Here is a 22,999-nt window from a genome sequence, read left to right as displayed (position 1 = left end):
GGTCAATTGAAACTCCCTATACAGCAAAGGACTGGCCAGTCTCCTGGTAGCACCAGGTTTTGGGCCCCTTGCCTCTGTTTATAGGAGATTATTCTCCCAGTACCCTCTATGAGAGTCACTGACATCCCCTGCTTCCTGTTTGACAGCTTGCTGTCTTAAATCCTCAAGTGCCGGATTGGTTTGCTGAGCCACACTTAACTCCTCCCTGGCAGGCCCCCCTGCACCCAAAAGCTCAGCTGTGTCAGCCTGAAACTCCTCTGATGTAGGTTCTGCACAGGGAGTAGTCTCCTCCTCCTCAAAAGGGGAATCTTCAGTGGAGGGAGGGATCGTGGCTAACATTTTACCCTTTCTACTCCTAGTTTTGGGAAGCTCTTGGTCCATTGTTACAGGATCCAAGTTTCCCTGTCCTCTTTGCTTTTTGGCCGGAGCCCTAGTCAAAGCAAAGATATGCCCAGGAGTGCCCAGCATTGCTGCATGAGCCTCCAACACCACCTCAGCCCAAGCAATAGTCTCCAGATCATTGCCTAGTAGGCACGCTACAGGTAGGCCTGTGAATACCACAACTTTCTTTCTACCAGTAACCCCCTCCCTCAGTTGAGATCAAAAACAGAAATGGGGTGGCTAACAGTGTTATTGTGGGGGTCAGTCACTTGGTACTGATGACCAAGTAGGTGTTGCTCTGGAGCTACCAGTTTTTCCATCACCATGGTGATACTGGCACCTGTGTCCCTGTAGGCCTCAACCTGAACACCATTTATTAGAGGTTGTTGCTAGTACTTATCCATATTAATGGGACAAACATCAAGGTTGGCAAGGTCAGTGCCACCATCAGAGGCTAACACAGCCTCAGTGGTTTCCCTAATTAAACCAAACCCCAGTACATTACCCAGAGTGAGCCCTGCTACACCCCTGGACTGGCTATTTGTAGTGTTGTTTTTTCCCACCACCACTGCTATTACTAGGGGCACTGGTGGAAGCAGTGGGGGTTGTGGTGGTGGGAGCTTTGATGTTTTTCTTTGGACACGTACTGGTACTTGCCCAAAGGCCTTTGTTTTTACACATGTAACACCAAAGTTTTTTATTCTGTTGGTTAGAAGAGGATTTAGTCCCACCCCCAGAGGATTTTTGTGGGCCTGATGAAGACTCCTGTTTTTTATCTTTGTCCCCCACCTTTGTCATGTGACCTACCATCCTTCTTCTTGTCTTTGACACCCCCTGTGTGAGCTTTCCTGCTTACCCTTGTTCTTACCCATTTGTCTGCCTTCTTTCCCAATTCTCGGGGAGAGGTCAGATCTGAGTCTACCAAGTATTAGTGTAACAAATTAGACACACAGTTATTCAAAATATGCTCTCTCAAAATTAGATTATATAGACCCTCATAGTCAGACACTTTGCTGCCATGTAACCAACCTTCTAAAGCCTTCACAGATCAGTCCACAAAGTCTATCCAATCTTGTGAAGACTCTTTTCTGGTTTCTCTGAACTTTATCCTGTATTTTTCAGTGGTTAAGCCAATTCCATCCAAGAGTGCAGTTTTAAGAATAGTGTAGTTGTCTGAGTCTTCTTCTCTGGCAGTGAGAAGCCTATCCCTCCCCTTGTCAGAAAGGGACAACCACAGAATAGCATCCCACTGCCTTTGAGGGACCCTATGAACTTTGCAGGCCCTCTCAAGTACAGCAAACCACTTGTAAATGTCATCCCCCCACCTTGTATGGGTAAACAATTTTATACAAGTTTCTAGAGTCAATGGTGTCTTCCCTGACTCCATAACTCCTGAAACGGCTGCTGCCACCATGGGGAACTAACCCCAACCCCTGCCTTTCCCTTGCCACAGCCTCTGTATCTAGGGCTAGCTGTTGCTGCAGCAACCTCAGCCTGGACTCCTCCAGTCTCAGTTTCCTGAGCTCCCTATTTATGGATTTGTCACCTGTAGTGGAACCATGGGACCTCTCAGAAACTGAGGTGATATGGGAACGGGCAGAGGTGGATCTTTCCCTAACTTTACTAACCCTAGTAACCTGAGCCCTCCCAGAGTGACTGCCCCTCCCACTGCCAGCTACATTAGAGGGTTTACTAGGGGGAAGATCTTTGGAAGAGCCCTCTCCTGAATCTATAGGATGATTCCCTGATTCTAAGGGTGGAGAATCTTCCTCCTCCTCTTCCTCCTCCTCCTCATGGTTACCAGTCTGTTCCAAGTCATCCTGAAGCAGGAGGCTCAGAGGATCATTTTTGTTAGGGTTCCTCCCTACATCTAAGCTTCTCTCTGAGCAAAGCCCCTTCAGATCTTTGAAGGTCATGCCCTAATAGGGAGTACCTATGACCTCAGAGCTGGGCTCAGCAGTAGACATCAAGTAGTGTGAGTGTTAGTGTAGTGTAAGGAGAAACCTACACTACCTAACTTCTAGTCCTTTAAAAAGGAAAGTAAGAGACTAGACCCTGTAACTAGGTATATGTGTATAGCTCTAGGTACAGAGTATTCTTTCCTGTGGAAAGCACAGGTGACAGTGATAAGGCAATTGCAAGTACTTATCCCACCGCTGCCACCAATGTAGGAGGCTGGCCTAGTTTGTAGTGGGTACCAAAGGTACTTACACCTTATACCAGGTTCAGTTATCCCTTATTAGTGAAATGTAGTCAGTGTCTAGAAGTCAGGCTCTCTAGGGGTAGTGTGGATGAGGAGCCAGACCTAAGTAGGAGACATGCAAAGCTCATGCAATGCCACTCTAGTCACACAGTACTCACACACATGAAAGAAAATACTCAGTGTTACAAAAATAAACTTTATTTTGGCGACAAACATGAATAAAATACCATAGAGACTATACGCCCTTAGGAGATAAGTAATACAAAAATTATATACACTAGTATGCAGAAGAAGTTGTAAAAACAGTTAGAAAACTGTGCAAATAGTGAAAATCATAATAGTTAGAAGTGGGCTTGGGGGAACACAAACCATATACTGAGGAAGTGGAATGTGAAAGTCGGTTTCCCACCTAGGCAAGTGTAGCTTGTAGAGGGGTGCTGGGAGTATTAGAAAACAGCAAAGGTAAGTAATAGAACCCATCCGAGAGCCCAGGAAAGCAGGAGTAAATCACAGTAACTTTCCTAGAACACACAAGAAAGAAGATTATGCAAGAACCAGAAGATACTGCAAGACACCAGCGATGGATTTCTGGACCTGAAGACCTGTGGAAGAAGGGTACCAAGTCCAAGAAGCACTGACGAGTCCAGGGAGAACACCAGCCCCTGCTAACCCGGATGAAGGTGCAAAAGAAGAACCACTGGTGAAGAAGAACAGTCAGTAATGCACCCAGGAAGACGGATGCGGGTTCCTAATTTTGGTGCAGATGATGTCCCACGCCGGATGGATGACTGCAGTCTGGTTTGAGTCGTTGGATTCCACCAACAAGCCTTGGCACACGTAAAGCTCGCGGTTAGGGGCAAATGGTGCTGCCTGGGACCAGGAGGGACCTGGTGGTCTCTACCCATGAGAGGGAGACAGAGGGGGCTCTCAGCAACTCAGAGATCCCTCAGAAGACCAGGCAGCGTGCACAGGAGTCCCACAGCACATGCCAAAGAAGGTGCAAAAAGGAGGCCCATGCAGCACTGCACAAAGGGCTCCCAGGCCGCCGGAGAACCACACAGGAGGATGTGCGTCGCAGGAAGGAGTGCTGGGGGCCAGAGCTGCATGGTGCACAAAGAACTTTGTGGAAAGATGCCAACAAGCCTTGGCAGCTGCTAAACATGCGGTGCCCGGGGGCACTCTCTTGCGTGGGGAGGCAAGTTCTTACCTCCACCAAAGTTGGACAGTTGGTCGTCGGGACCACTTCAGTCTACCACCTGTGTTGCTGGATCCACGCACTTCTTTAGGAGAAGGGACCCAAGCCACCGGTCGTCGCAGTAGAGGGGTGCCTGCTGAAGCAGGGAAGTGACTCCTTCACTTCAAGGGAGATTCCTTCGTTCTTCTGGTGTAGACTGAAGACTGGCTGTCCTCTGAGGATGCAGGACCGGGAAACAGTTGCTGGCAGGAGCTGATGATACAATTTTTGGAAGAAGTCGCCTTTGCTTCTTTGTTGCAGTTGTAGAGTTCTTGTAGGGTCCAGATGCAGTTTCTTCAATAGGAAGGAGAAGTATAGGATGCAGAGGATTCCTGCTGGAGTCTTGCAATCCGAATCTGAAGAACCACCCAAAAGAGAGACCCTAAATAGCCCTGAAAGGGGGATTGGTCAGTTACACAGGTAAGCACCTTTCAAGGGTGGTGATGGACAGGGGAGTGGTCACTCCCCTTTCCTTTGTCCAGTTCGCGCCAGAGCAGGGACTGGGGGTTCCTGAACCGGTGTAGACTGGATTATGCAAAGAGGGGACCATCTGTGCCCTTCAAAGCATTTCCAGAGGCTCTGGGAGGCTACTCCTTCCCTGAATGTAACACCTATTTCCAAGGGGAGAGGGTGTAAGATCCCTCTCCCAAAGAAAATCCTTTGTTCTGCGTTCCTGAGCTTGAGCTGGCTAAGCAACAGCAGGGTAGAAATCTGTCTGTGAGCTGGCAGCACTGGGGTCCTCTAAGGAGCCCCCAGAGTACATTGAATCATACAACCAATGCTTGCAAAAGCCTTGGGATATGAATCCAAATGTTTGATACCAATCATGGCCATATTGTGAGTTACTGTTGTGAAGCTGTACATAGGTAGTTACCTATGTCCAGTACACGCGTAAAATGGCATCCCTGCACTCACAAAGTCTGGGAAAATGGTCCTGGATGTCCTGGGGTCACCTCTGCTAGTGCAGGAGTGCCCTCACACACAGGTACTCTGCACCCAGCCTTCAGGGTTGGGAGGCATGACATATGGGTGACTTACAAGTGACCTGGTGCAGTGTAAATGGCAGTGAAAGGGTGTATGCACCATTTCACAAAGGCCTGCAATGGAAGTTCTGTAGAAGCCTTTGCATGGGCTCCCTATGGGTGGCAAAAGAAATGCTGCAGCCCATAGGGATCCCCTGGAACCCCAATGCCCTAGGTACCATATACTAGGAACTTATACGGGGTGGCCAGTATGCTAATTTTGGGTGAACTACTGGGTTGCCAGAATGCAGTGACAAAATCTAGAGGAGAGAGAGAGCATAATCACTGGGGTCCTGGTTAGCAGGGTCCCAGTGAACACAGTGAAACACACTGACATCAGGTAGAAATTGGGGGTAACATACCAAAAAGAGGGTACTTTCCTGCAAAGACTATATCCCCAAGCATGTGATTATTTCTACTTCTATGCTCTGCACGACCTACACGTCTGGCTCAGCACTTTCCTTTGGACCCCAAATTTACATGCCTTATTACATGGCGCTGAGCACTTACCCTGCATTGTTTCAGATCATAATCTGATCCTACTCTCGATACGGACGGAACACCCCAGACTTAGCATACCTACATGGACTTTAAAACCTGACTTCCTTGAGGACCAGCTATACCTAGAGTCAATCAGGGAAAAGATAAGAGGTTACTTTCAGGATAATGCTGGCCTCCCCTGATGGAGTAGGATGCTTTTAAACTAGTGCTTCGTGGTCAGTGCATTGCAGAGTAAATGGGAGTCCGGTAGACCTTGATGAAGGAAGTGCTTGCGGCAGAGCAGGAATTAAGGGAAGTGGAGAGCCAAAGTTCAGGACATTCTTCACTACAGCAACTGCTCCTAGATGCTAGGGAAAGAGTGGCAACTCAATCTGAGAGGCTGAGGTGTTTGGATTATAGGAAATACATAGAGCGGGCACAAGCATAGAGAGATCGGTTGAGCACCTTGCTGGTCTAGCTAGTAAACCCCACGAAGAGGGGTTCAACCATAGTAGAAACGACCTCCGAAGAACGTGCTAGACTGTTCACCCAACTCAACACCAATAATCAATTTTTTTAGGTATTATTGTGAATTATGCAGAGAGGGAGCACTGCAAGATACACAGGCGTTACAGGCCTACTTATCCTCGGCACCTCTCTCAAGGCTAACTGTGGAAGAGAATGAGAACCTGGGTAGAGACATCACATTGCAGGAGGTTAAGGGAACAATAAACATGCTGGCTGGGGCAAAACGCTGGGTACAGATGGTTTCCCAGTGGAGTTCTATATTACTTAGCTGTGGAGTTAGACCCTGGATTAGCGAAGGCTTCATAAGGTGGCTAGGGCCTTAGGAAGCTTCTCAACGACCATTCAAGAGGCATTGGTGGTGCCACTCCTTAAACCAGGGAAATCTCCAACTGATTGCAAAGCCTACCAAACGCTTTTGATGTTGAGTGTCGACTACAAGATATGGAGCAACATACTAGCCCCCAGGCTGCTACCGCTGATGACTAAATTAATACTCCCAGACCAACCGGGGTTTATTCTCAGCAAGAATACGTCCTTGAATATACAGTGACTGATGTTAATTCTAGAGACTACCTTGTGTTCTGTAGAAGGCATTTGTGCTTTTCGTAGACATCAAAAAAGCTTTTAACAGCTTTGAATGGGGGTTCCTTGATGAAGCATATGCAAATGGGCGGATGTTTTTCTGGCCTGGACACAGCTTCTTTATACACACCCAACAGCTAGAGGCGCACAGGCCAGACTGTTTCTACCAGCTGCAAAGTAGGCAGAGGGGCGAGACAAGGATGTCCTCTATTGCCCCTGCTTATTGCGTTGATCATGGAACCCCTGTCCAGCTGAGCCAGAACAAGTGGTTGGTACCAGGGGCTACAGATTAAGGCGACTCCTCAACATATAGGGCTTTATGCAGATGACTTACTGATTTTCCTCAGAGACACGAAAGCAAATCTCAAGGGCGCAAAGAATGTGCTGGAAGAATTTAGTACGTTGTCAGATCTGAAAGTTAAATTGGGAGAAAACTGGATTACTCCCAACCTCTGAAGGTCGTGATGCCCTTGTGGGCCTATGGGACCCTACAGTGGTAACCTTATTGGCTACCTTACCTAGGGGTCATAATCTTCCACAACTCCTCCGCCCTATGAGAGGGAAACCTAGGTTTGGCAGTAAGGAAACTAAAGACGCAGATAGACTTCTGACGATCACTACCACTGTCGGTGGCGGGACACGTAGCCCTGCTGAAGATGGTGGCTCTCCCTCGCCTATTGTACTTTTTTGGGACACTCCCCATTTGGATCCCCAGCGCTCTGTTCCGGGAATCAGACTTGTTAATTACAACATTCATATGGGGGCATAGCCATAGAAAGCGGTAGCCTTAGCAAAGTTACAATGCAGGGGAAGGGGAACGTTTCCAGATTTCGAGGCGTACTACCTCTCCGCACAACTGCAGTGGTACACTCAGTGGTTGGTAAGTAGAAAAAACCCGGAAAGACAGTTTGGCCTCTCAGTTCCTGAAGTCGGACGTCTGGTGATAGAAGCACCCAGAATGTCGGGGCTGGAGAAGGCTTTTGGGGTTTCAGGAGCGGGTAGCAGCAGGTACGAATAACATTGGTGACCTGTTCCGCATAGCTGAACTGCTGCATTCGAGGACTTCGACCTCCCTCAGAGGCATTTCTTATTACCCTGGGCAGAGACAGTAGCCGTCCGCAAGCACTGGAAGTCAGGCTCCAACGAACCTTGGCAACTCAAATGCTGCCAATGTATAGCGCTGTACTCTGGCACATTCAAGGCGGTTAAGTGCCTTTACAGGATATTATTCTTCAGCCACTAGAGACTATGTGGACCAGATGGGAATAGGACTTGGAGACCCCCATATCAGATGGAGACTGCGAGTCAGTCTTAGACAGAATACCCAGGGCCTTTAGGAATGCTAGGCTCAAATTGATACATGTTTGCATACTGCACTGGGCATATCTCACCCCAGGTATTGCCAACAAATACTTCCATACCAAAGATACAGCTTGTCCTATGTGTGGCATGATAGGAGCTAACTTACTGCATATGCAACGGGCCTGCCCCGCACTGCATCATTATTGGGAGGAGATGATCCGAGTACTGTCGGAGATCACTGAAAAAGACATTCTTGTCTCTCCAGGGCACTGCTTATTACACTGGTTTCCCTACACCTTCAAAACCAACACTGCTAGCAAGTTCCAGAACTTAGCGTTATTTATAGCTAAGCGAGAAATTGTGAGACACTGGAAGGCACCAGCAGGCCCACGGGTGCTTTCATAGCGTAGTGAGTTAGAGAGAAGGGCAGGTTATGAGGGAGCAGTACTGCTAAGGGAAGCATGGAGGGGAGTTGGTACCTTAGAGACAGTCTAGCCATGGGAGACAATATTAGATAGCTTGAAGAACCCAGACTCCTGACTCTGAGATCCTCACTCACTGGGTCACCTGTGCCTGCTGCCCCCGCGTGAGAAACGTTCACCTTAGGAATGCACACATCACACCATGGGAACACATTAGGCACGAGCTGAGGCGTCGCAAGGGTGCGTATTAGAATACTACTCTCTATTGGGGATCAGCAAAAGACATGATAGATTTCCACACTGACACTTATTTCAAGGTCTCAACTGCTGGAGGGGTCGGGGAGGCAGAGAATGAACGGAGTGGGATAAGAATAGTTCCTTGGAGTGAGACTTTGCCTTTGTTTTCCTTCTTTTCTCATACTCTCCACATTCTTCGCAAACTTCAATACAATCTGTTTAAAAAAAAAAAGACTCCTGCTCATTCACTTGTAAAAGACACCTGCGACTGCAAGATACTTCTGCAATCAGAATTCCATGCTCCACAAGCAGTTATTGCACTTGGTTACGGCATACCATATGAGTGTGTATGTATCCCTGATTCCCCTGACATTCTCCACTGTTGAGAATCAGACTTAATAAGTAATTCACTTTGTAATGCAGGAGTATTTTGAATGTCCGAAAACATATTAAAGTTATAAATTAGATAATATTTCGAAACCAATTTAGTAAGAAGGAAAATTTATAATAACTGAAATTATACCAAAAAAAACAAAAATCTCTGAAGTAGGTCATGAGTTATGTTTTCTCTAAAGAGAATGTAAAACTCTTCATTAGAAAACAATGGGATGCCTGAATGTCAATTCTATTCTGTGGAAGACTAATACATAGGTTCTCTTCAAGGATGACCATGATGGAGCTAGGATCTTATATAGCCTAGTGGCCCAACCTTGTCAATAGCTTTAGCTTTTAACTTAGAAACTTCTTCAGAGCTAAGAATTCTTAAGTAGGACAAGATTGAATGAGAGGAGTATAGCCTTGAGATTTGCTTTCGAAAGGTCCAAGCAGGATAACCCTGAATATTTCAGTCAAGCTTGCATCCTTTTCACCTAAGCTTAGCACCTCGTCAAAAGCTGAATCACGTATTTATTGATACTCTAGTGACCACAAACTTTAATTTCAGGACCAGATGTGGGAGTACCAAGCCATGGATGTCAAGTGCTTTTTAACCTCTTTCTTCAGGAACATAGACAGATGTCCAGTTTCTCCTCGTTTTCTCCAGAGCAGTACAGCACACTCTGTTCCTGGGACCTCTCAGCATTCCCAGCCTTCAGGGGAGTGGATCAAAAGCAGTGGCCCTTCTGGAAATGTCTTAAGTCACCTCTTTTTGTGCTGTGCAAGAACCCAGCCCTCCTAGCTCTTAGAATAGCGGTTAAAAGCAGGATTCAAGGGAGAGCTGAAATTCACTCCTGTCAACCTATTACCTTCCCCCCTTCGCCATTGGAGTAGGGTGCCAGGGAGTCTTTTGAGGTTTCTTTTCGAAATGTTTCTCATGCGCTTGTTGTACTAGAAGTGTCTTTGAGTAACTAAGCTGGCAAACGTCTGCATTCCTTTACCAAGGGTATGTGAATTTGCAAGGTTGGACTCCACATAGTGTGCTTCAATGTGTCAGAAGACTCTCTTGCCTCTGGGAGAGCACCTGTTATGTGGATTTCACACATTAACCAGCTCCCTGAAGTTGGAAGGATACTAATTAAAATTCCTTGCAAGAAGTACCAGCACACACCCACGATGATGATGAGGAAGGGGACAAGTTGCTACCCCCATTATACTGAAGATTTACTGTATGTACTAAATCCAGTGAGCTAAATATATCTCATGAACTGGAACTAGACCTGCCACCTGGACCACTAGCGGATTAAAGCACCTCATTTGCAGTGAGAGGCCAGCTGAAGCACTAGAATTGCATTTGCTAAACAAAATAAAGATATTATCTGAGATTGCTCAGCCAGGGGCAAGCTTCATCTGAGCCGTTGTTGCCATTTAATGAATCCCGGAAAGTTGTGCTTTTAGCTACATGGTCTAAGCCTTGTTTATGCCAGCCAGTCAGTTGACATGTGGCTATGCAACATAGTCCAGTACCCTCTGTCCTGGACTGCCCATCCAAGAACCGTGCACGAGAGAGCCTGATCATGCAAGTCCTGACAAGGAAAGTTAATCTGCATTCCTTTCTGACCAACCCGCCAGATAGTTAATTGCAAAGGGCAGGCAAGGTTTTCTTCAGTCAGTGTACCACACAGATCTATTAGTGCAGTCTGCCTTCTAGAGTGATGCACCCCACACTGGGATATGGCTGGCACCATCTTGCCAGCCATCCCAGAGTTCCTCAGAGCGTCAATAAAACAAACTGTGCTGGATGGTCTAGATGCAGCCTAGTAGGTACTCCGAGCTAGACTGGTCACGACAGACTGCATTAGCAGAGCTTTTGGCTGTAGTGTGACGCTCAAGAGGGACTTCTAGATGTGTTCAAATGGGTTTTTCTGGAGTTGTGCAAGTGTCTGTAATGGATATGCCCGCTGAAGGCTCCAGGCTATATGGGGAGAAGTCTGATTTGGCACTTAAATGTGAGTAATTTCCCCACCAGTACAACAAATCTAGGAAACTGTTCAAGGGGTCTTGGTCACAAGACAATGACTGCCTTCCCAGCCTGTACTACTGAAACCAACCCAGTCTTTTTGAGGCCGCATACGTGGCACCAACAGGAATCATTCAGTCCAGTAGGAATAGCAAACCTCAAATTCTTCCCATTTTGCAGCAGCTACAAAGACACTTTAGTTTGTCCTCTTAGGTTAATGCTTGTCCAATTAGAGGCATAGTACGTCATTTCCTCCCCATCTGGAAATCCTTCACGTGATTCTTCAGAAGGACAGGTTCAAAATTCTCACTTTGGCCTCGATCCTATTAGCTCTTCACCTTGGAGACTAAGTAACATCTGTGGTGTATTTTGGTATACCCATCCTGAAGTCCCTCATGCTTTACTTGTGATTCAAGGTAGGCTAGGGGCATATTTCATTTACCATGCTTCCCTTCAGCATTACCTCAGTGCCATGGATGCTCATTAAAGTGATACTGGTGGTCATTGCCCATCTTCAAATCCCCGAAGTACAAGCATTCCTGTACCTCAGTGACAGGCTGCTGAAGGCTTGCTTGCCACAGTGCATTGTACACCACCTCCTGATGACTCTGGAACTGTTAACATTGTTGGGTTTAACTATAAATGATCTGAAGTACTATCTGATTTCCTCAAAAAGGCTTACATTCATTAGGGCAATTCTGGACCTGGACGCGCTCAGGGATTTCCTGTGGCACAGCAAGTCTGGGACATTCAAGCTATGATCCCTGTGTTTTGAGATTGGTTCAAGGTTTTGGTAGAATCGCTTAGATTCATCTTGGGCTCCTAGCCTTGTGCATAATTCTCATCCCAAAAGCCAGGTGGCACTTACAGTCTTTGCAGTGGAAACTCAGATGCCAGTGGACCCAGCATCAAGGATTCCTCTTAGATGCCTCAGATCTCCTTGGAGACTGATCCTCTGTGGTGGCAAATACAAACATGACCTACAGGAGACCACTCTTCCTCCACCAACCAAAGGTCACTGTGGTGACAGACATGTCTCTGCTGGGTTTAGGGGGGTGTTTAAGAGATGGTCTCTGAATGAAAATCGGTTCTATATTAATCATGTGGAGTTTTGGGTGAGCTGTCTGTCCCTTAAAGCCTTCCATTCAGCAAAGAGAGACTAGGACAGGTCCATATGGAAAGCATACCTGCTATACGGTACTACAAGAAACAGGCTAAAGTGGGGTCCTGGATTTTTTGTCAGTAGGTGCTATGTCTCGGGGGGTGACTGGACCCCCTAGAACATCTTTCTGGTTGCCAACCACATGGCTGGCTCTCTAAATGGGAGAGTGGATTAATTGAGCAAATTTCATCTGCCACGAGTGGTATCTTCATCTGAGGTGTAGCCTGGCATCTTCGAGCAGGGGCTGTAACTCTTTCTTCAAATATTCACCACTGTCAAAAGATCATTGTTAACAGGTTTCCTTTAAGGCACTCATTAACAGATGCATTCCGACTGGAGTAGAAAGATGACTCCTGTGTTCATTTTGATCCCTACCTCTCCTGCCTTGAGTTCTGAGGAAGATCAAGACCTCACCAGTCCAAGTCATTCTTATTGCCAGAACAGTGCAATTCCCATAACTTCTGAGCTTTTGTTCTCCGATCAGGCTTCCACTACAGGGGGGCCTGTGGCCTTCCTTTCCCGCAATAGAGCAGGGTCCTGCATCATTTATCACAACCTGCACCCCCATGCATGGAGATTGAACAACAAAAGCTAAATGCATTTGACCTGGTGTCCAAGGTGACAGAGGTGACCTTCCAGGTGTTTTTCCTCAAATTTGATCTACGGTGGGCTCTGGGACAAATTTGTCAGCTGGTGGTGGTGCCTGATATACTGACCCCTTGCAAGTTAGACCCAATGATGTTCTTTTGTCTGTTCTTTTATTAGCCCAGCAAGGCCATGCAGTGGGCACACAGAAAGGTTGTCAGCCCTTTTGGTGTTTCTCTATTGACTTGACTGAGAGTATTTGTTTAAGTCACCAGGTACGATGCATTTTATAACAAACATTTGACTCACATTTCCACCTCCCATAAAACCATTTTTAATACGACAATGGGATCTGAATGTAATCTTGATATTTCTCATGTGCAAGCCCTTCTAGCCTATGCAAAGCTGTTGGTTAAGGCTCTTAAAACTAAGGACCACTTTACCCATTGCCATTACATTAGCACACCATGTGAGCGAGCTAGAGGCACTTTTGGTACTGACGCGTAGGCTCTCATTATTCGAATGAGACTACTGGATTTTGAGCGGCAGAATCGCCTGCGGTGTGGGAGACTAAGTCTGACCCACTGCAGGTGACTCCTGTCACTCTAATCCGGGTTTTGCTCCAGCTAACTAGCAGTGCCTCATCTCTACCCAAGGGCAGGGATGACTGGGCAGCCGAGCGCATGACATAATTGGTTTCTCAGGGAAGCCGTGGTCACTCATGTTTCATCCGTTTCCCTCAGTTATATTGGTCTCATATATACAAAGACAAACAGAGGCAGTATGCGTTTCAATAATGATTTTAATGAAGAGACTGCATCTTCGATAGCAAAGTGTGAGTTGCAATAACGAGGACGACACAGCATGACAGTATTAAAATTGTGACAGTGAAGCATAAGAATAACGCTACCATATTGTCACTACAGTCAATAGACTAATTCCTACCTAGGCTATAATAGAGCACAGCATGTTCAAGGTCTAATTCTGCCCTTCATGTTCCCCTGGGAAGACATCATCCCCCATACCTGGGCAAAGGCCTGAAGTCTGTGTTAGCATCTGTAGCGAAGCATTCAGCAATCAGCATACAGTCGTGGTGCTCTGGCTGGAATCTCCCTCTAACCTGTAAGGGACAGAAAAGTGTTTTTATAATAAAACAGCTGATGTTCTTAGAAAATATCCCTATGTAAGGATGTGTGTTTTCTACGAATGTCGGAGACTAAACTTATACCACGTTCACCGGCAGCCTTGGAAGAAGCACAGAGTGAGCAAGAATGTCTTGTTTGAGAACAGACTGCTGACTAGCATGGCCTTCCTACTGAAGGACATAACTCCCTCCCACTTACCCAATCTGTTACTTGGCCAGCATTTGTTGCACTGCCCCACCCTTAAAGGGAGGAGAACAGGCTTGATCCCTAGAAGGTCCTTGGTTTTATATCAACGACCCAAAATACTGTGGATTCCTTCAAGGCAAAGTAGGGAAGGCAGCCCAGCAGAGGACTCTGCAGAGGTGTGTGGTCCTCTCTAGTAAGATCAGCTAGGCACTTGTGAAGACGCACCCCCTGAAGACCTGTAGGCTCATTCCACGAGGGCTAGGATCTCAAAAACTATTTTAGTGTGGGGGTATCTGTCCGAGACACTTGTTAGGCTGCAACGTAGGTTTTGGGTAACCATTGTGACCCTGAGAGTCTATCTGACCCCACCGACCCATATGACCAGCCTTAGACACATGGCCAGCTGATGAACCCTGGGAAGCCTACAATGTAGCGTCTCCAGAAGATTTTGATTTGGAACACTCTTCAGTTAGGACATCCTCGCTGGGTGACACCACGGCATACGGTGAGCTCATTCTGAGGGCCGACAGGCACCATAAGGTGGAGATGCATGTGGTGCAAGAGGAAGAAGACTTCCTTGTTGAGTTACTTTGCAAGTCTGAACACATGATCCAATTTCTATCCATTCTTAAAGACATGCGTAGATGATCTGCTGGTAAAGGTTAAGGTGGTGACATCTAAGCTAGAAAAAAATGTACATGCCGGCACCCTGTGACCCCATTTACATTAGGGGTTCCCTCTCTACCACCTCCCATATCCCTCCTGACCACATGCAGTCTGTAGTGTCCAGTCCACTTGCATATCTCAACTTTTATTAGTCAGCACTGCTAAATATGCATGGTGCACCGCACTATGCTCACTTGACTGCACAATCTCACCTGCTGTGCGAGAACCAGGCGAACATGGAGTTGGTGTCCATGCGCACTGTGCACCAGGGAAGGAATCGCAGCGCATCTGATAACTCTTCAAATCAAAACAAGTTGCAATTGTCCGAGCACAGCACTAAACGGCAAGAGAAGGCAGAACATGCAAATCTGCAGCACTGCAGCCTACAAACAGATGGCTCACAACGTAAGCAACATTTTCCTTCTGGTGGACATTCTAAACGCAGATTGATCTTTGCTCTCCCATCTCCCAGTCCTGTGGAGTGGACTCCTTGCCATCTAATAAGGTCTCAATTCAAAAATCAGCACACTCTCTCAGACATTTTGTTTTGCTCCGTGCGTATGAGGACGCAGAAGGAAAAAGATGCAGGAAACTGATGTCAGCGCACAGGAGTGTCTCTTCATATGAAACTCTGCTCTGTTAATTGCAGGGTTGGATGGAGCAACTGCTAACCCCCACAGTGCTACTTTTGGCACATGCAAGCATTGCTGAACAATTCTCAGGATCCGGCAGTCTCCCTTCAGGGTCCAGGTAAAAAGATCTCAGCCCTTGGACTATTAACCCACTGCTTCCGCCAGCAGCATAGCCATCCTCTTTGAAAGGGTACACCTTGGGTGTTCCGTCATTCGAGCACAATGCCAAGAAGAAGAGCTAGAGCACCTATACTGGATTTCTATGAATATCAAGGCCTCTGGAAGAAAATGTCAGAGCAAACAAGAAAAATGTTACAGATCAGGACTGTCAGATTTACTTAGCCATGGAGTGGACTTGTTATCCCAACATCTCCGGCTTGATAGTTGACCTCTGAGGAACACTTATATACCCTTTATTTATTTTTATAATGGATGTAGCTTGCTTGTACTTCTGCCAGCAGTTACTCTCATTGGTGTATTTTGTGTTTCTCTAAAGCTTAATTTGGGCTTTTCATTGATATTTTTAATACAATGCACCAGTTTTGCATAGTTATAATTTATGCTTTTTTATCGTTAGCTGTATGCACATGCATAAAGACGCGACTAACTATATTAATCGTAGTTACTAATTTACCTGCATGACATGTAAAATCACCCCACTGATTTTCTTGGACTTCGTTTGACGAGTTCTTTGGCTTATGGTTTCCTGCCTACTATCAATGGTGCAACCAAACTCCCTTTCTCTCCCTTAGATAAACGTGAAACTGCACCTTCAACGGATCTTAATGCTCTACTTCTAGCCGCCACGGAGCAGTTTACAGCATACTTCAGGAAGAAGGAACGGCTCAAAGAAAAGACTGAAACTTTTCTTAAGAATAAGAGTGTCAAGACCTTTCTGCAGCTACTTTCTTTAGTGCAAGGTAAAGTTGCAATACATTATAAGTAATGGCATCAGCATTTTGTAAGGTACCGTTTGTCTTTCACTGTGTTAAATTAGAGCTATAATTTCATGCAAATCATGTCTTATAGCGCCGTGCATCCAACTAAGTACAGATAGTCGCAGAAGAAAGTAGTGAACGGTTACTAGTGTATTCTGTTTGTCTTGTGCAATCTGGCTTCACGTTGTGCTTCGTCTAGGACAGACTAGTTTTACCTTAACAGTTCATATGCCAGTCATTTCCTGACAATTAGTTTGGATACATTAAAATAGCTGGAGGGAGATTATCGAAGGCATTTGGACTTGCAAACGGTTGTTTAACATGGGGTCTTTGCACTGCCTATAAAGAGATTCTCAGTTTGAACAAATTATGTGGTTTGCTTCTGTATATGTGCTTCAGGTCAGAGTTCTAGAATTCCTTGTTCTTGGTACCAATGCCATCATTCTGATGTAGAGTGAATTACCGGGCAGTACTTTTATTGCAGAAGACATCCAGTACCGCTCCTTACGGTTTTACCCTTGGGCTAAAATTGCTCCCCATTATGAGTTTTCGAAGTTAGAACAAGGGATAATGTGATGAATCTGAGTTACTGCCTCAGTTTTCTGCTCAGTTTCTCCTTTCTCCCATGCTTATGTTGCTAAGTTGTACCAGGCAAAATTACCAGCGATTTGCTTAGCTTCACTTGGCACTATGTTTAAATGAGAGGTAAAAACACGAAGACCAGGAATTGGTTTCTTTTACTACATTTTTGTACTTGGGATTCGTATAGCTCTGCATCAAAAATAAATATGTACTAAAATACTCACATTTTGGCTGTGTTGGGGCTCTTTCCTGAGGTATCATGTCAGTGGGATCAAATTGCTTTTTGTTTTGCTCAGTAGTATAATTTCTGTTTTGCTGCCATTCAGTTATAGGAAATGTTTCCTCACTAAATGATTGGTGGTTTAAGGAGTCGTGACCCACCACTATCCAAGTTGGGCACAGAGTTCTAACCCTTTCCTCTTGAAATCTGTCTTTTATCTTGCCATCCAGTACCCATTCCGATGGAATTGATAGAAGAGCTGTGAAATGGTCGTGGAAATGGCCCTGAATGGAGAAGTGTGTGTGCTCAATACATGTTGTTATGGCTGACTAGATTATGCTTCAGGCCTAGGATAGTGATTGGCCTTGGAGGCCCTGCGGTGACTATCATACCGGCTGGCCTCGGGATTCCACTGTACCTGTTCTGCTGTGTCAAACTTGCGCTAGCTCTCACTTTTTTGAAATGCTGCTTGCCTACTAGGGATGAGATGGTGATTATTGTGGTGAACAAGTGTGTATCACTTTAGCATTCAATTATGGATATTTTTGTGTTGTTGGGATTTGATACGGGAACGCAGCCGCGGGGGTAGGTGTCTCATTGCACGCCGGTAACCTCACAAATTCATTGTGAACCGGGCAACAGGCCTGCGTGATCCCATGAAACACTTCCTCTAAATAGAGATGGGTGACTAATAGGAAAGGGAAGCCAGTCCGGTTTACCTCTAGTAAGTGACCAATGACGTCTTGACTGTGAGCGTTAGGTTGCAGGAGCTGATGAATTTTCCTTTGTTTTCAATTGGAGAAGTCCAATGAATAAATAGGTCCTGAAGAAGCGTCAAGGGATCCTGTTGGACCATGAGAGACGCGAAACATGTCGACCGTATATTGACCTTATACTGAGGGACTTCGGATAATTACCGTCTTCCTTTGTTTTGATTTTTGTACGAGTGTCTGAGCATTACCTCTTGTTTCACTCCCTTGCTACTTTTTTAATCTTGACCAATTCCCAACAGCGAACAATAAATTATTTAGTGAGGGTTTTGAGCCAATTTTATCCTCTTCTTGTCTTTTTTCTTTCCTCTTTTTCGGACCCACATGTGGTTCCGCGGCTTCATCATTAACTAAAAGATCTCCGGCAAAGAGCCCCCCTTCGGGGGGTGCCCGTCAGGCATTGCAGTGCCGGCCTGACGAGGAGCTGTCCTATGATGAAGCATGACACCAAATGTGGTGTGTGAGGACTTGTGCTCCTGATTATCAGGACTTCTCCCCTTTCCCGCTCACCAGTTTTGGAACAGTGTATTATATTATATTATCAGTTTGACTGGAGGGTGTACACTGGACCACATAATCCTCCGATCCCTTCTCTTTATTTGAGGGATTTGATACGTCCACTGAAATTAGGGGCAGGCAATGTGGAAGGCGTGGGGTTATGGGGACTTAAAGGGTAATGTGAAGTCAGACAGGGAAACAGTGTTGTAGTATGCAAGTTTGTGGATGGCATGCTGGCAGTATCTCCGGATAGAGTGGGAAGAATATGGCTTATTCATAAGAAATAACTGATGCTGAACCATACATAGCCTGTACATGCATTTTCATGTAATGGGGGAAAATAAAGATTTTGCGACAAATAGACCGGTAGCATTGTTGACATGTCAGTCAGTCCACTTCAAATTACATTTTATCCACAACACCCACTTCACCCTCCCAAGAGATTTTTTTTTGTAGTGGGGTTGGGAATTTTAGCCTTACAGTGGACCCCACTGCAGAGAGTATAAATCCACCCAGAACAGGCCAGGCAGATGGAGCAAAAAACATTAAATAAAGTGTGGTACTGAAAAAGTGTATTGATGATACTCCTCAGTGCATGATTCGAATTCTCACATTGGTATATGGTTGATATCAAGGGATGTTGTGAGCTGAAGGACAATGAAGACCTCACCCACACATTATAGGACCACTCACCAGTGATGCTGAGGATAAAACTCCTAGACCAAACATGGCAGACTTTGTTGCACAAGAAGCTTCCTATTTGAGGCCTTGCAAGACTGTTTTAGGTGTCAGACTACATTTGGTGCTCTAATGCCCATTTTTGATAGAGCAGTTATGGAGGATGGGCCTCGGATTCTATATCATAAGCCTGATGGCAGATTCCATATAAATAGATATGTTTCTGATGTATTTGCTATAAGTAGACCACACACTATTATCCTATTTACATTGGCAATGGAGCTGTTAGCTAAGGGAGACTCACGCAGGAGCACTGTACCCCAAACAGGAAGTTGTAACTGTTACTATATGAGGACGACATCTTGCTTTTTGGTAAGCAACTATATTTTAGTATGGAGTCCATTATTGGGGAAATTAGATTTTGAGATATCTTTGGCATTAACATTAATTGGGAAAACACAGGTGTTCCTGCTCACACTGACCATGACGAGGCTGCTTGAGCATCCCCTTTCATGGCGAGAGGAGTCCTTTAAATTCATGAGCATTCACATGAACAGAGAGAGACAGGATGTGATTCAAGATCATTTTTGGCTTGCAGTGCACTCTCTATCAGCGCAAGTGGAGAAGTGGATAACATTGACTTGTAGACAGTGGAAAGAATAGCCTTTTTGTACTAACAACATATCTACATACACAGATACTCTCATATTCTTTCTTTGGTAAGCTCTGTGCCCTTCTATCTAGACTGGTGGATGGGATGAATGATCCTAATCTCCGTTGAGAGGTAATTACACTACTATTTGAAAGGGGGCTGTTTTAAGACCCAGAGTTGGAAAAGTATCATTTTTTGCTTCTAGTACCATTTTGCTATAGACTAGTTGCATCCATCAAGTTAAACCAGACATCTGCCAATAGAGAGAGACCAGGTGGAAAAGGGTGAGCGTAGGACAGAGTTTACTTGCCAACTACCAAAGCCCTTCAATCTCATCCACAGTGTTCAATGCATGTGCTAGGCAATTTGGCCACTGATGTACTCACCTGCTATTAATATGGCTATTTAGCCACTGCTGATGTTCGGCAAGTCAGTTATAGGCACTTTAGCACATACAAAGGTGCTGCAAATGGAGCACTCGCTTCTCAAAAGCACATTTTAAAGTCTCAAGCAATGTAGATGTTAGTGAGATTTAAATACTCTGGACACAGTGTAATTTAGGGTGCCCCAAGCCGTCCGGCTTTTTTAATCTTTCCCTGGGCAGGCAGTTCCCCTGTTGACCCACATGATGCGTTCTGTTAGTATTAAGTGCTGCATATTGAAGTTGTGTTAATTGTATAAGGAATACAACGCTGTACCGGACAACCGGGTGTGGAAAAAGGGGGACTCAGATTTTGGATTCAAGATAGCTGAGAGGTGTTGGCGGGACAGCTATACACACACCAATCAAGTATTCATAAACTACAGACACATACTTTTATACTTCAGATTTCTGAACAGACCGTCACACACTGAATCTACTGCGTAAGGTAGTCCTATTGGTACAGCTTAAATGTATATGTGCATACCATCAGGCAAAATTCCTGCCCTTAGCCTGGTCATGTCCTGGAATCAAAACATACTGCCACGCAGTTGCTGATATTATATCTGAAATAGTTGTGACACTGGTCGAGTGCTCCTCACTGATAATGCTGTTGTCAGTAGCATAACTAGGATGCAATGTGCCCTACTGCAAGCAAAGTAACTGTGCCCCCTTTCTAAGATGACATCTCAGAATGTCAGCTGCCCATGATAGTCCGCAGCCTCCATGAACATAGTCTGCATCTGCCATATCAAACGTCCCTCCCATTCTAATACACACACTGTATTTCCACTCCCCCACATTGCACACATTGGTGACTATCCTGCTCTCACACAAGCACACTCATCACACACAGGTACACTGCTCGCTAGGGAAAAGCATAATTAGGACAGATGGTGGCATAAGAGGCACAGGTTGAGTACTTGGTGCATTGGTACAGTAGTGCAATTTAAAGCTGTTGAGCTAAGTTACACTGAAACCTCGATGCCCACTGAGGTGATCTAGTCTACCATCAGCCACACTTGGACCAGCACTGTAGGCTATGTGAGTCTTCTCTTTGTGAATGTTTGCGTGGAAGAGTGCAGTAGAGAGATGTATTCTTTTAACTTGCCCATCCCTTATCCTAACCCAGAGCCATAACTCTTATGTATTGAAAAAAATAATTAAACGTGTAATTTTGAGATTTAAAAGGAACATTGTTTTTAAAAAAATAAGAAATTCATTTACTTTTTGGTATGACTTGTATGTATGGTGACTTTTACACCACAGCGAACAGGAATGCATGCCTCTTAAATAAGTTATTTCATATCTTGCTGTAAACATTACTTTTATGTTAAATCAAATTAAGTAGAGAATTTTGACTTTTTTCTATTTGACATCCGCAGATCACAATGCATAAAGTCATTTTAAGATTAGAGATATTTGCTGTTAACAGTTACCCCCCCCCCCAATACATGCACATAATATATGGTCTAGTGGTAGACATAGTTAGCCAAGACACATGCCAGGGATCACAACTGGACAGTTTGAACCCCCCCCAAACCCTCCTTCCCCCTCCCCCGCCATCAGTAGCCACAGCAAACCTTTTACAACAAAAGGATAATAAATTATGTTTACTATCCTTTAGTTATGAAAGGGGTGAGGCCATGGGAGATGACGGAGATGAGGGGAGTGCTCCTTGCACTCCCCTCAGTGCCCATGTATGTTTGGCCGGCTGTCTCGGGCTGGCCAAACACACATGCGCACTGTGCTCTCTCCAGCCGGGCACTGTGTTGCCGAGCTGGAGAGAGCAGGCACAGGCTCCCAGTCTGCTTGGGAGCTCCCTGGCTGGGTACTCCCAGCCAATCCTAACACTGGTCTGAGTGTCAGGATTGGATGCAGGGCAGGCTGGGAGCCTGTGCCTGGAGTGGCGAGGGAAAGGGGAGTGGTGCAGCGGCAACAGAGCAGGTAAGTTTTTATTTTTACATGCCACCACGCCACACCGGCCTGCCACTTCAGAGCGCAGCGAGTCGCGACTGGACAATTGGTGATTTGATTTGATACACACTGATATTGTTCTAGGAGGGTGATCAAGTGGCGAAGCTGGGTTGTATTGCTGTTTACGTTAGGCAGGGATGTGGTTGAATAGTTTACTGCAGATATCTTTTGCCATTGGATGTCTCACTGTTGTACTTTAAACATAAAAATCAATAATGAAATGTTCTATAAATTTTTTTGAGAAATTAGTAATGCATGTGCAACTTTCTTTGCTATCACGGCCTCTAGAAATGTAAAGATAGTCAACGTTTTGAGTTGTATCATTACTTGTTGACTTGCCTTCTTTACATATGTAAAGCTTAAAATTTCCTGCAACCTGTGCAGTCGCTATCTACACCAATTTTTATGGTCTGACTTGACAGCACAGCTGTTGAGAGACAGTTATGTGAGATCCACAAGGCCCGCATGTTGGGAGGCAGTAGTACATGTTTTGATAGGGCAGACGTCATATGCTTCCACAAAAAAGTGCTTTTCTGCCACGAAAATGTGATCATTGTGTCTATTTATATAGCTGCTTGTGGTTGAACTTTAGGGTACACACACATTACATTGTAATGCTATTAAAGTGTCTTAGATAGCTAGATAATGTGTGGTGTTTTTTCTGGCAGCTGCACAGATTGGAGGAGGGAAGTCATTAATAGAGTATTACAACTTCAACCACGACTGGTTTGTAGTTTTTGGCGTGACTAGAAGAACCCATGAAGTTCAGAGGCTCACGCTGACGGAGGCCCATTCATGTGTATATTTTAGGTTTAAATGTTAATGAATTTTATGTTTTTGAGGTTACCTGTAGCTGTTGGTGAACTTTTATGATAAAGTACTATTGGCGTTTGCTAGAAGGGAAATTAGTTTAGCCCTCGGCAGATCACCCTCTTGCCCCCACCGCATTCTCCCAGCCTTTGTTTTAGTGTCCTATTACCCGAACCCCAGGACATAGTTTTTGGGTGAAAGGAAGGAATGGTTTCATAAACCTCCCACCTGCCAGTTTAAATACTACGGTCGGAATCTTTTTTAGAAGGCACGTCTGCCACTAAAGGTAGG

The 22,999-nt window shown here is 45.4% G+C and overlaps 1 protein-coding gene across 2 annotated transcripts in view; it reads left to right on the top strand.

Annotated features, from left to right (window-relative positions):
* Positions 1–22,999, top strand: part of TRANK1 (tetratricopeptide repeat and ankyrin repeat containing 1) — a 931,136-nt gene that overhangs the window by 394,466 nt on the left and 513,671 nt on the right. For both annotated transcript variants that reach the window (XM_069214995.1, XM_069214985.1), the window contains exon 10: positions 15,915–16,082. In XM_069214995.1, the coding sequence (XP_069071096.1) occupies positions 15,915–16,082 (168 nt within the window). The remainder of the gene's footprint in view (positions 1–15,914; positions 16,083–22,999) is intronic.

The sequence above is a fragment of the Pleurodeles waltl genome, chromosome 2_1 (assembly GCF_031143425.1).
Source record: "Pleurodeles waltl isolate 20211129_DDA chromosome 2_1, aPleWal1.hap1.20221129, whole genome shotgun sequence".
Classification (NCBI taxonomy): domain Eukaryota; kingdom Metazoa; phylum Chordata; class Amphibia; order Caudata; family Salamandridae; genus Pleurodeles; species Pleurodeles waltl.
The sequence above is the reverse complement of the archived record's forward strand: the minus strand, read 5'-3'. Positions and strand labels throughout refer to the sequence as shown.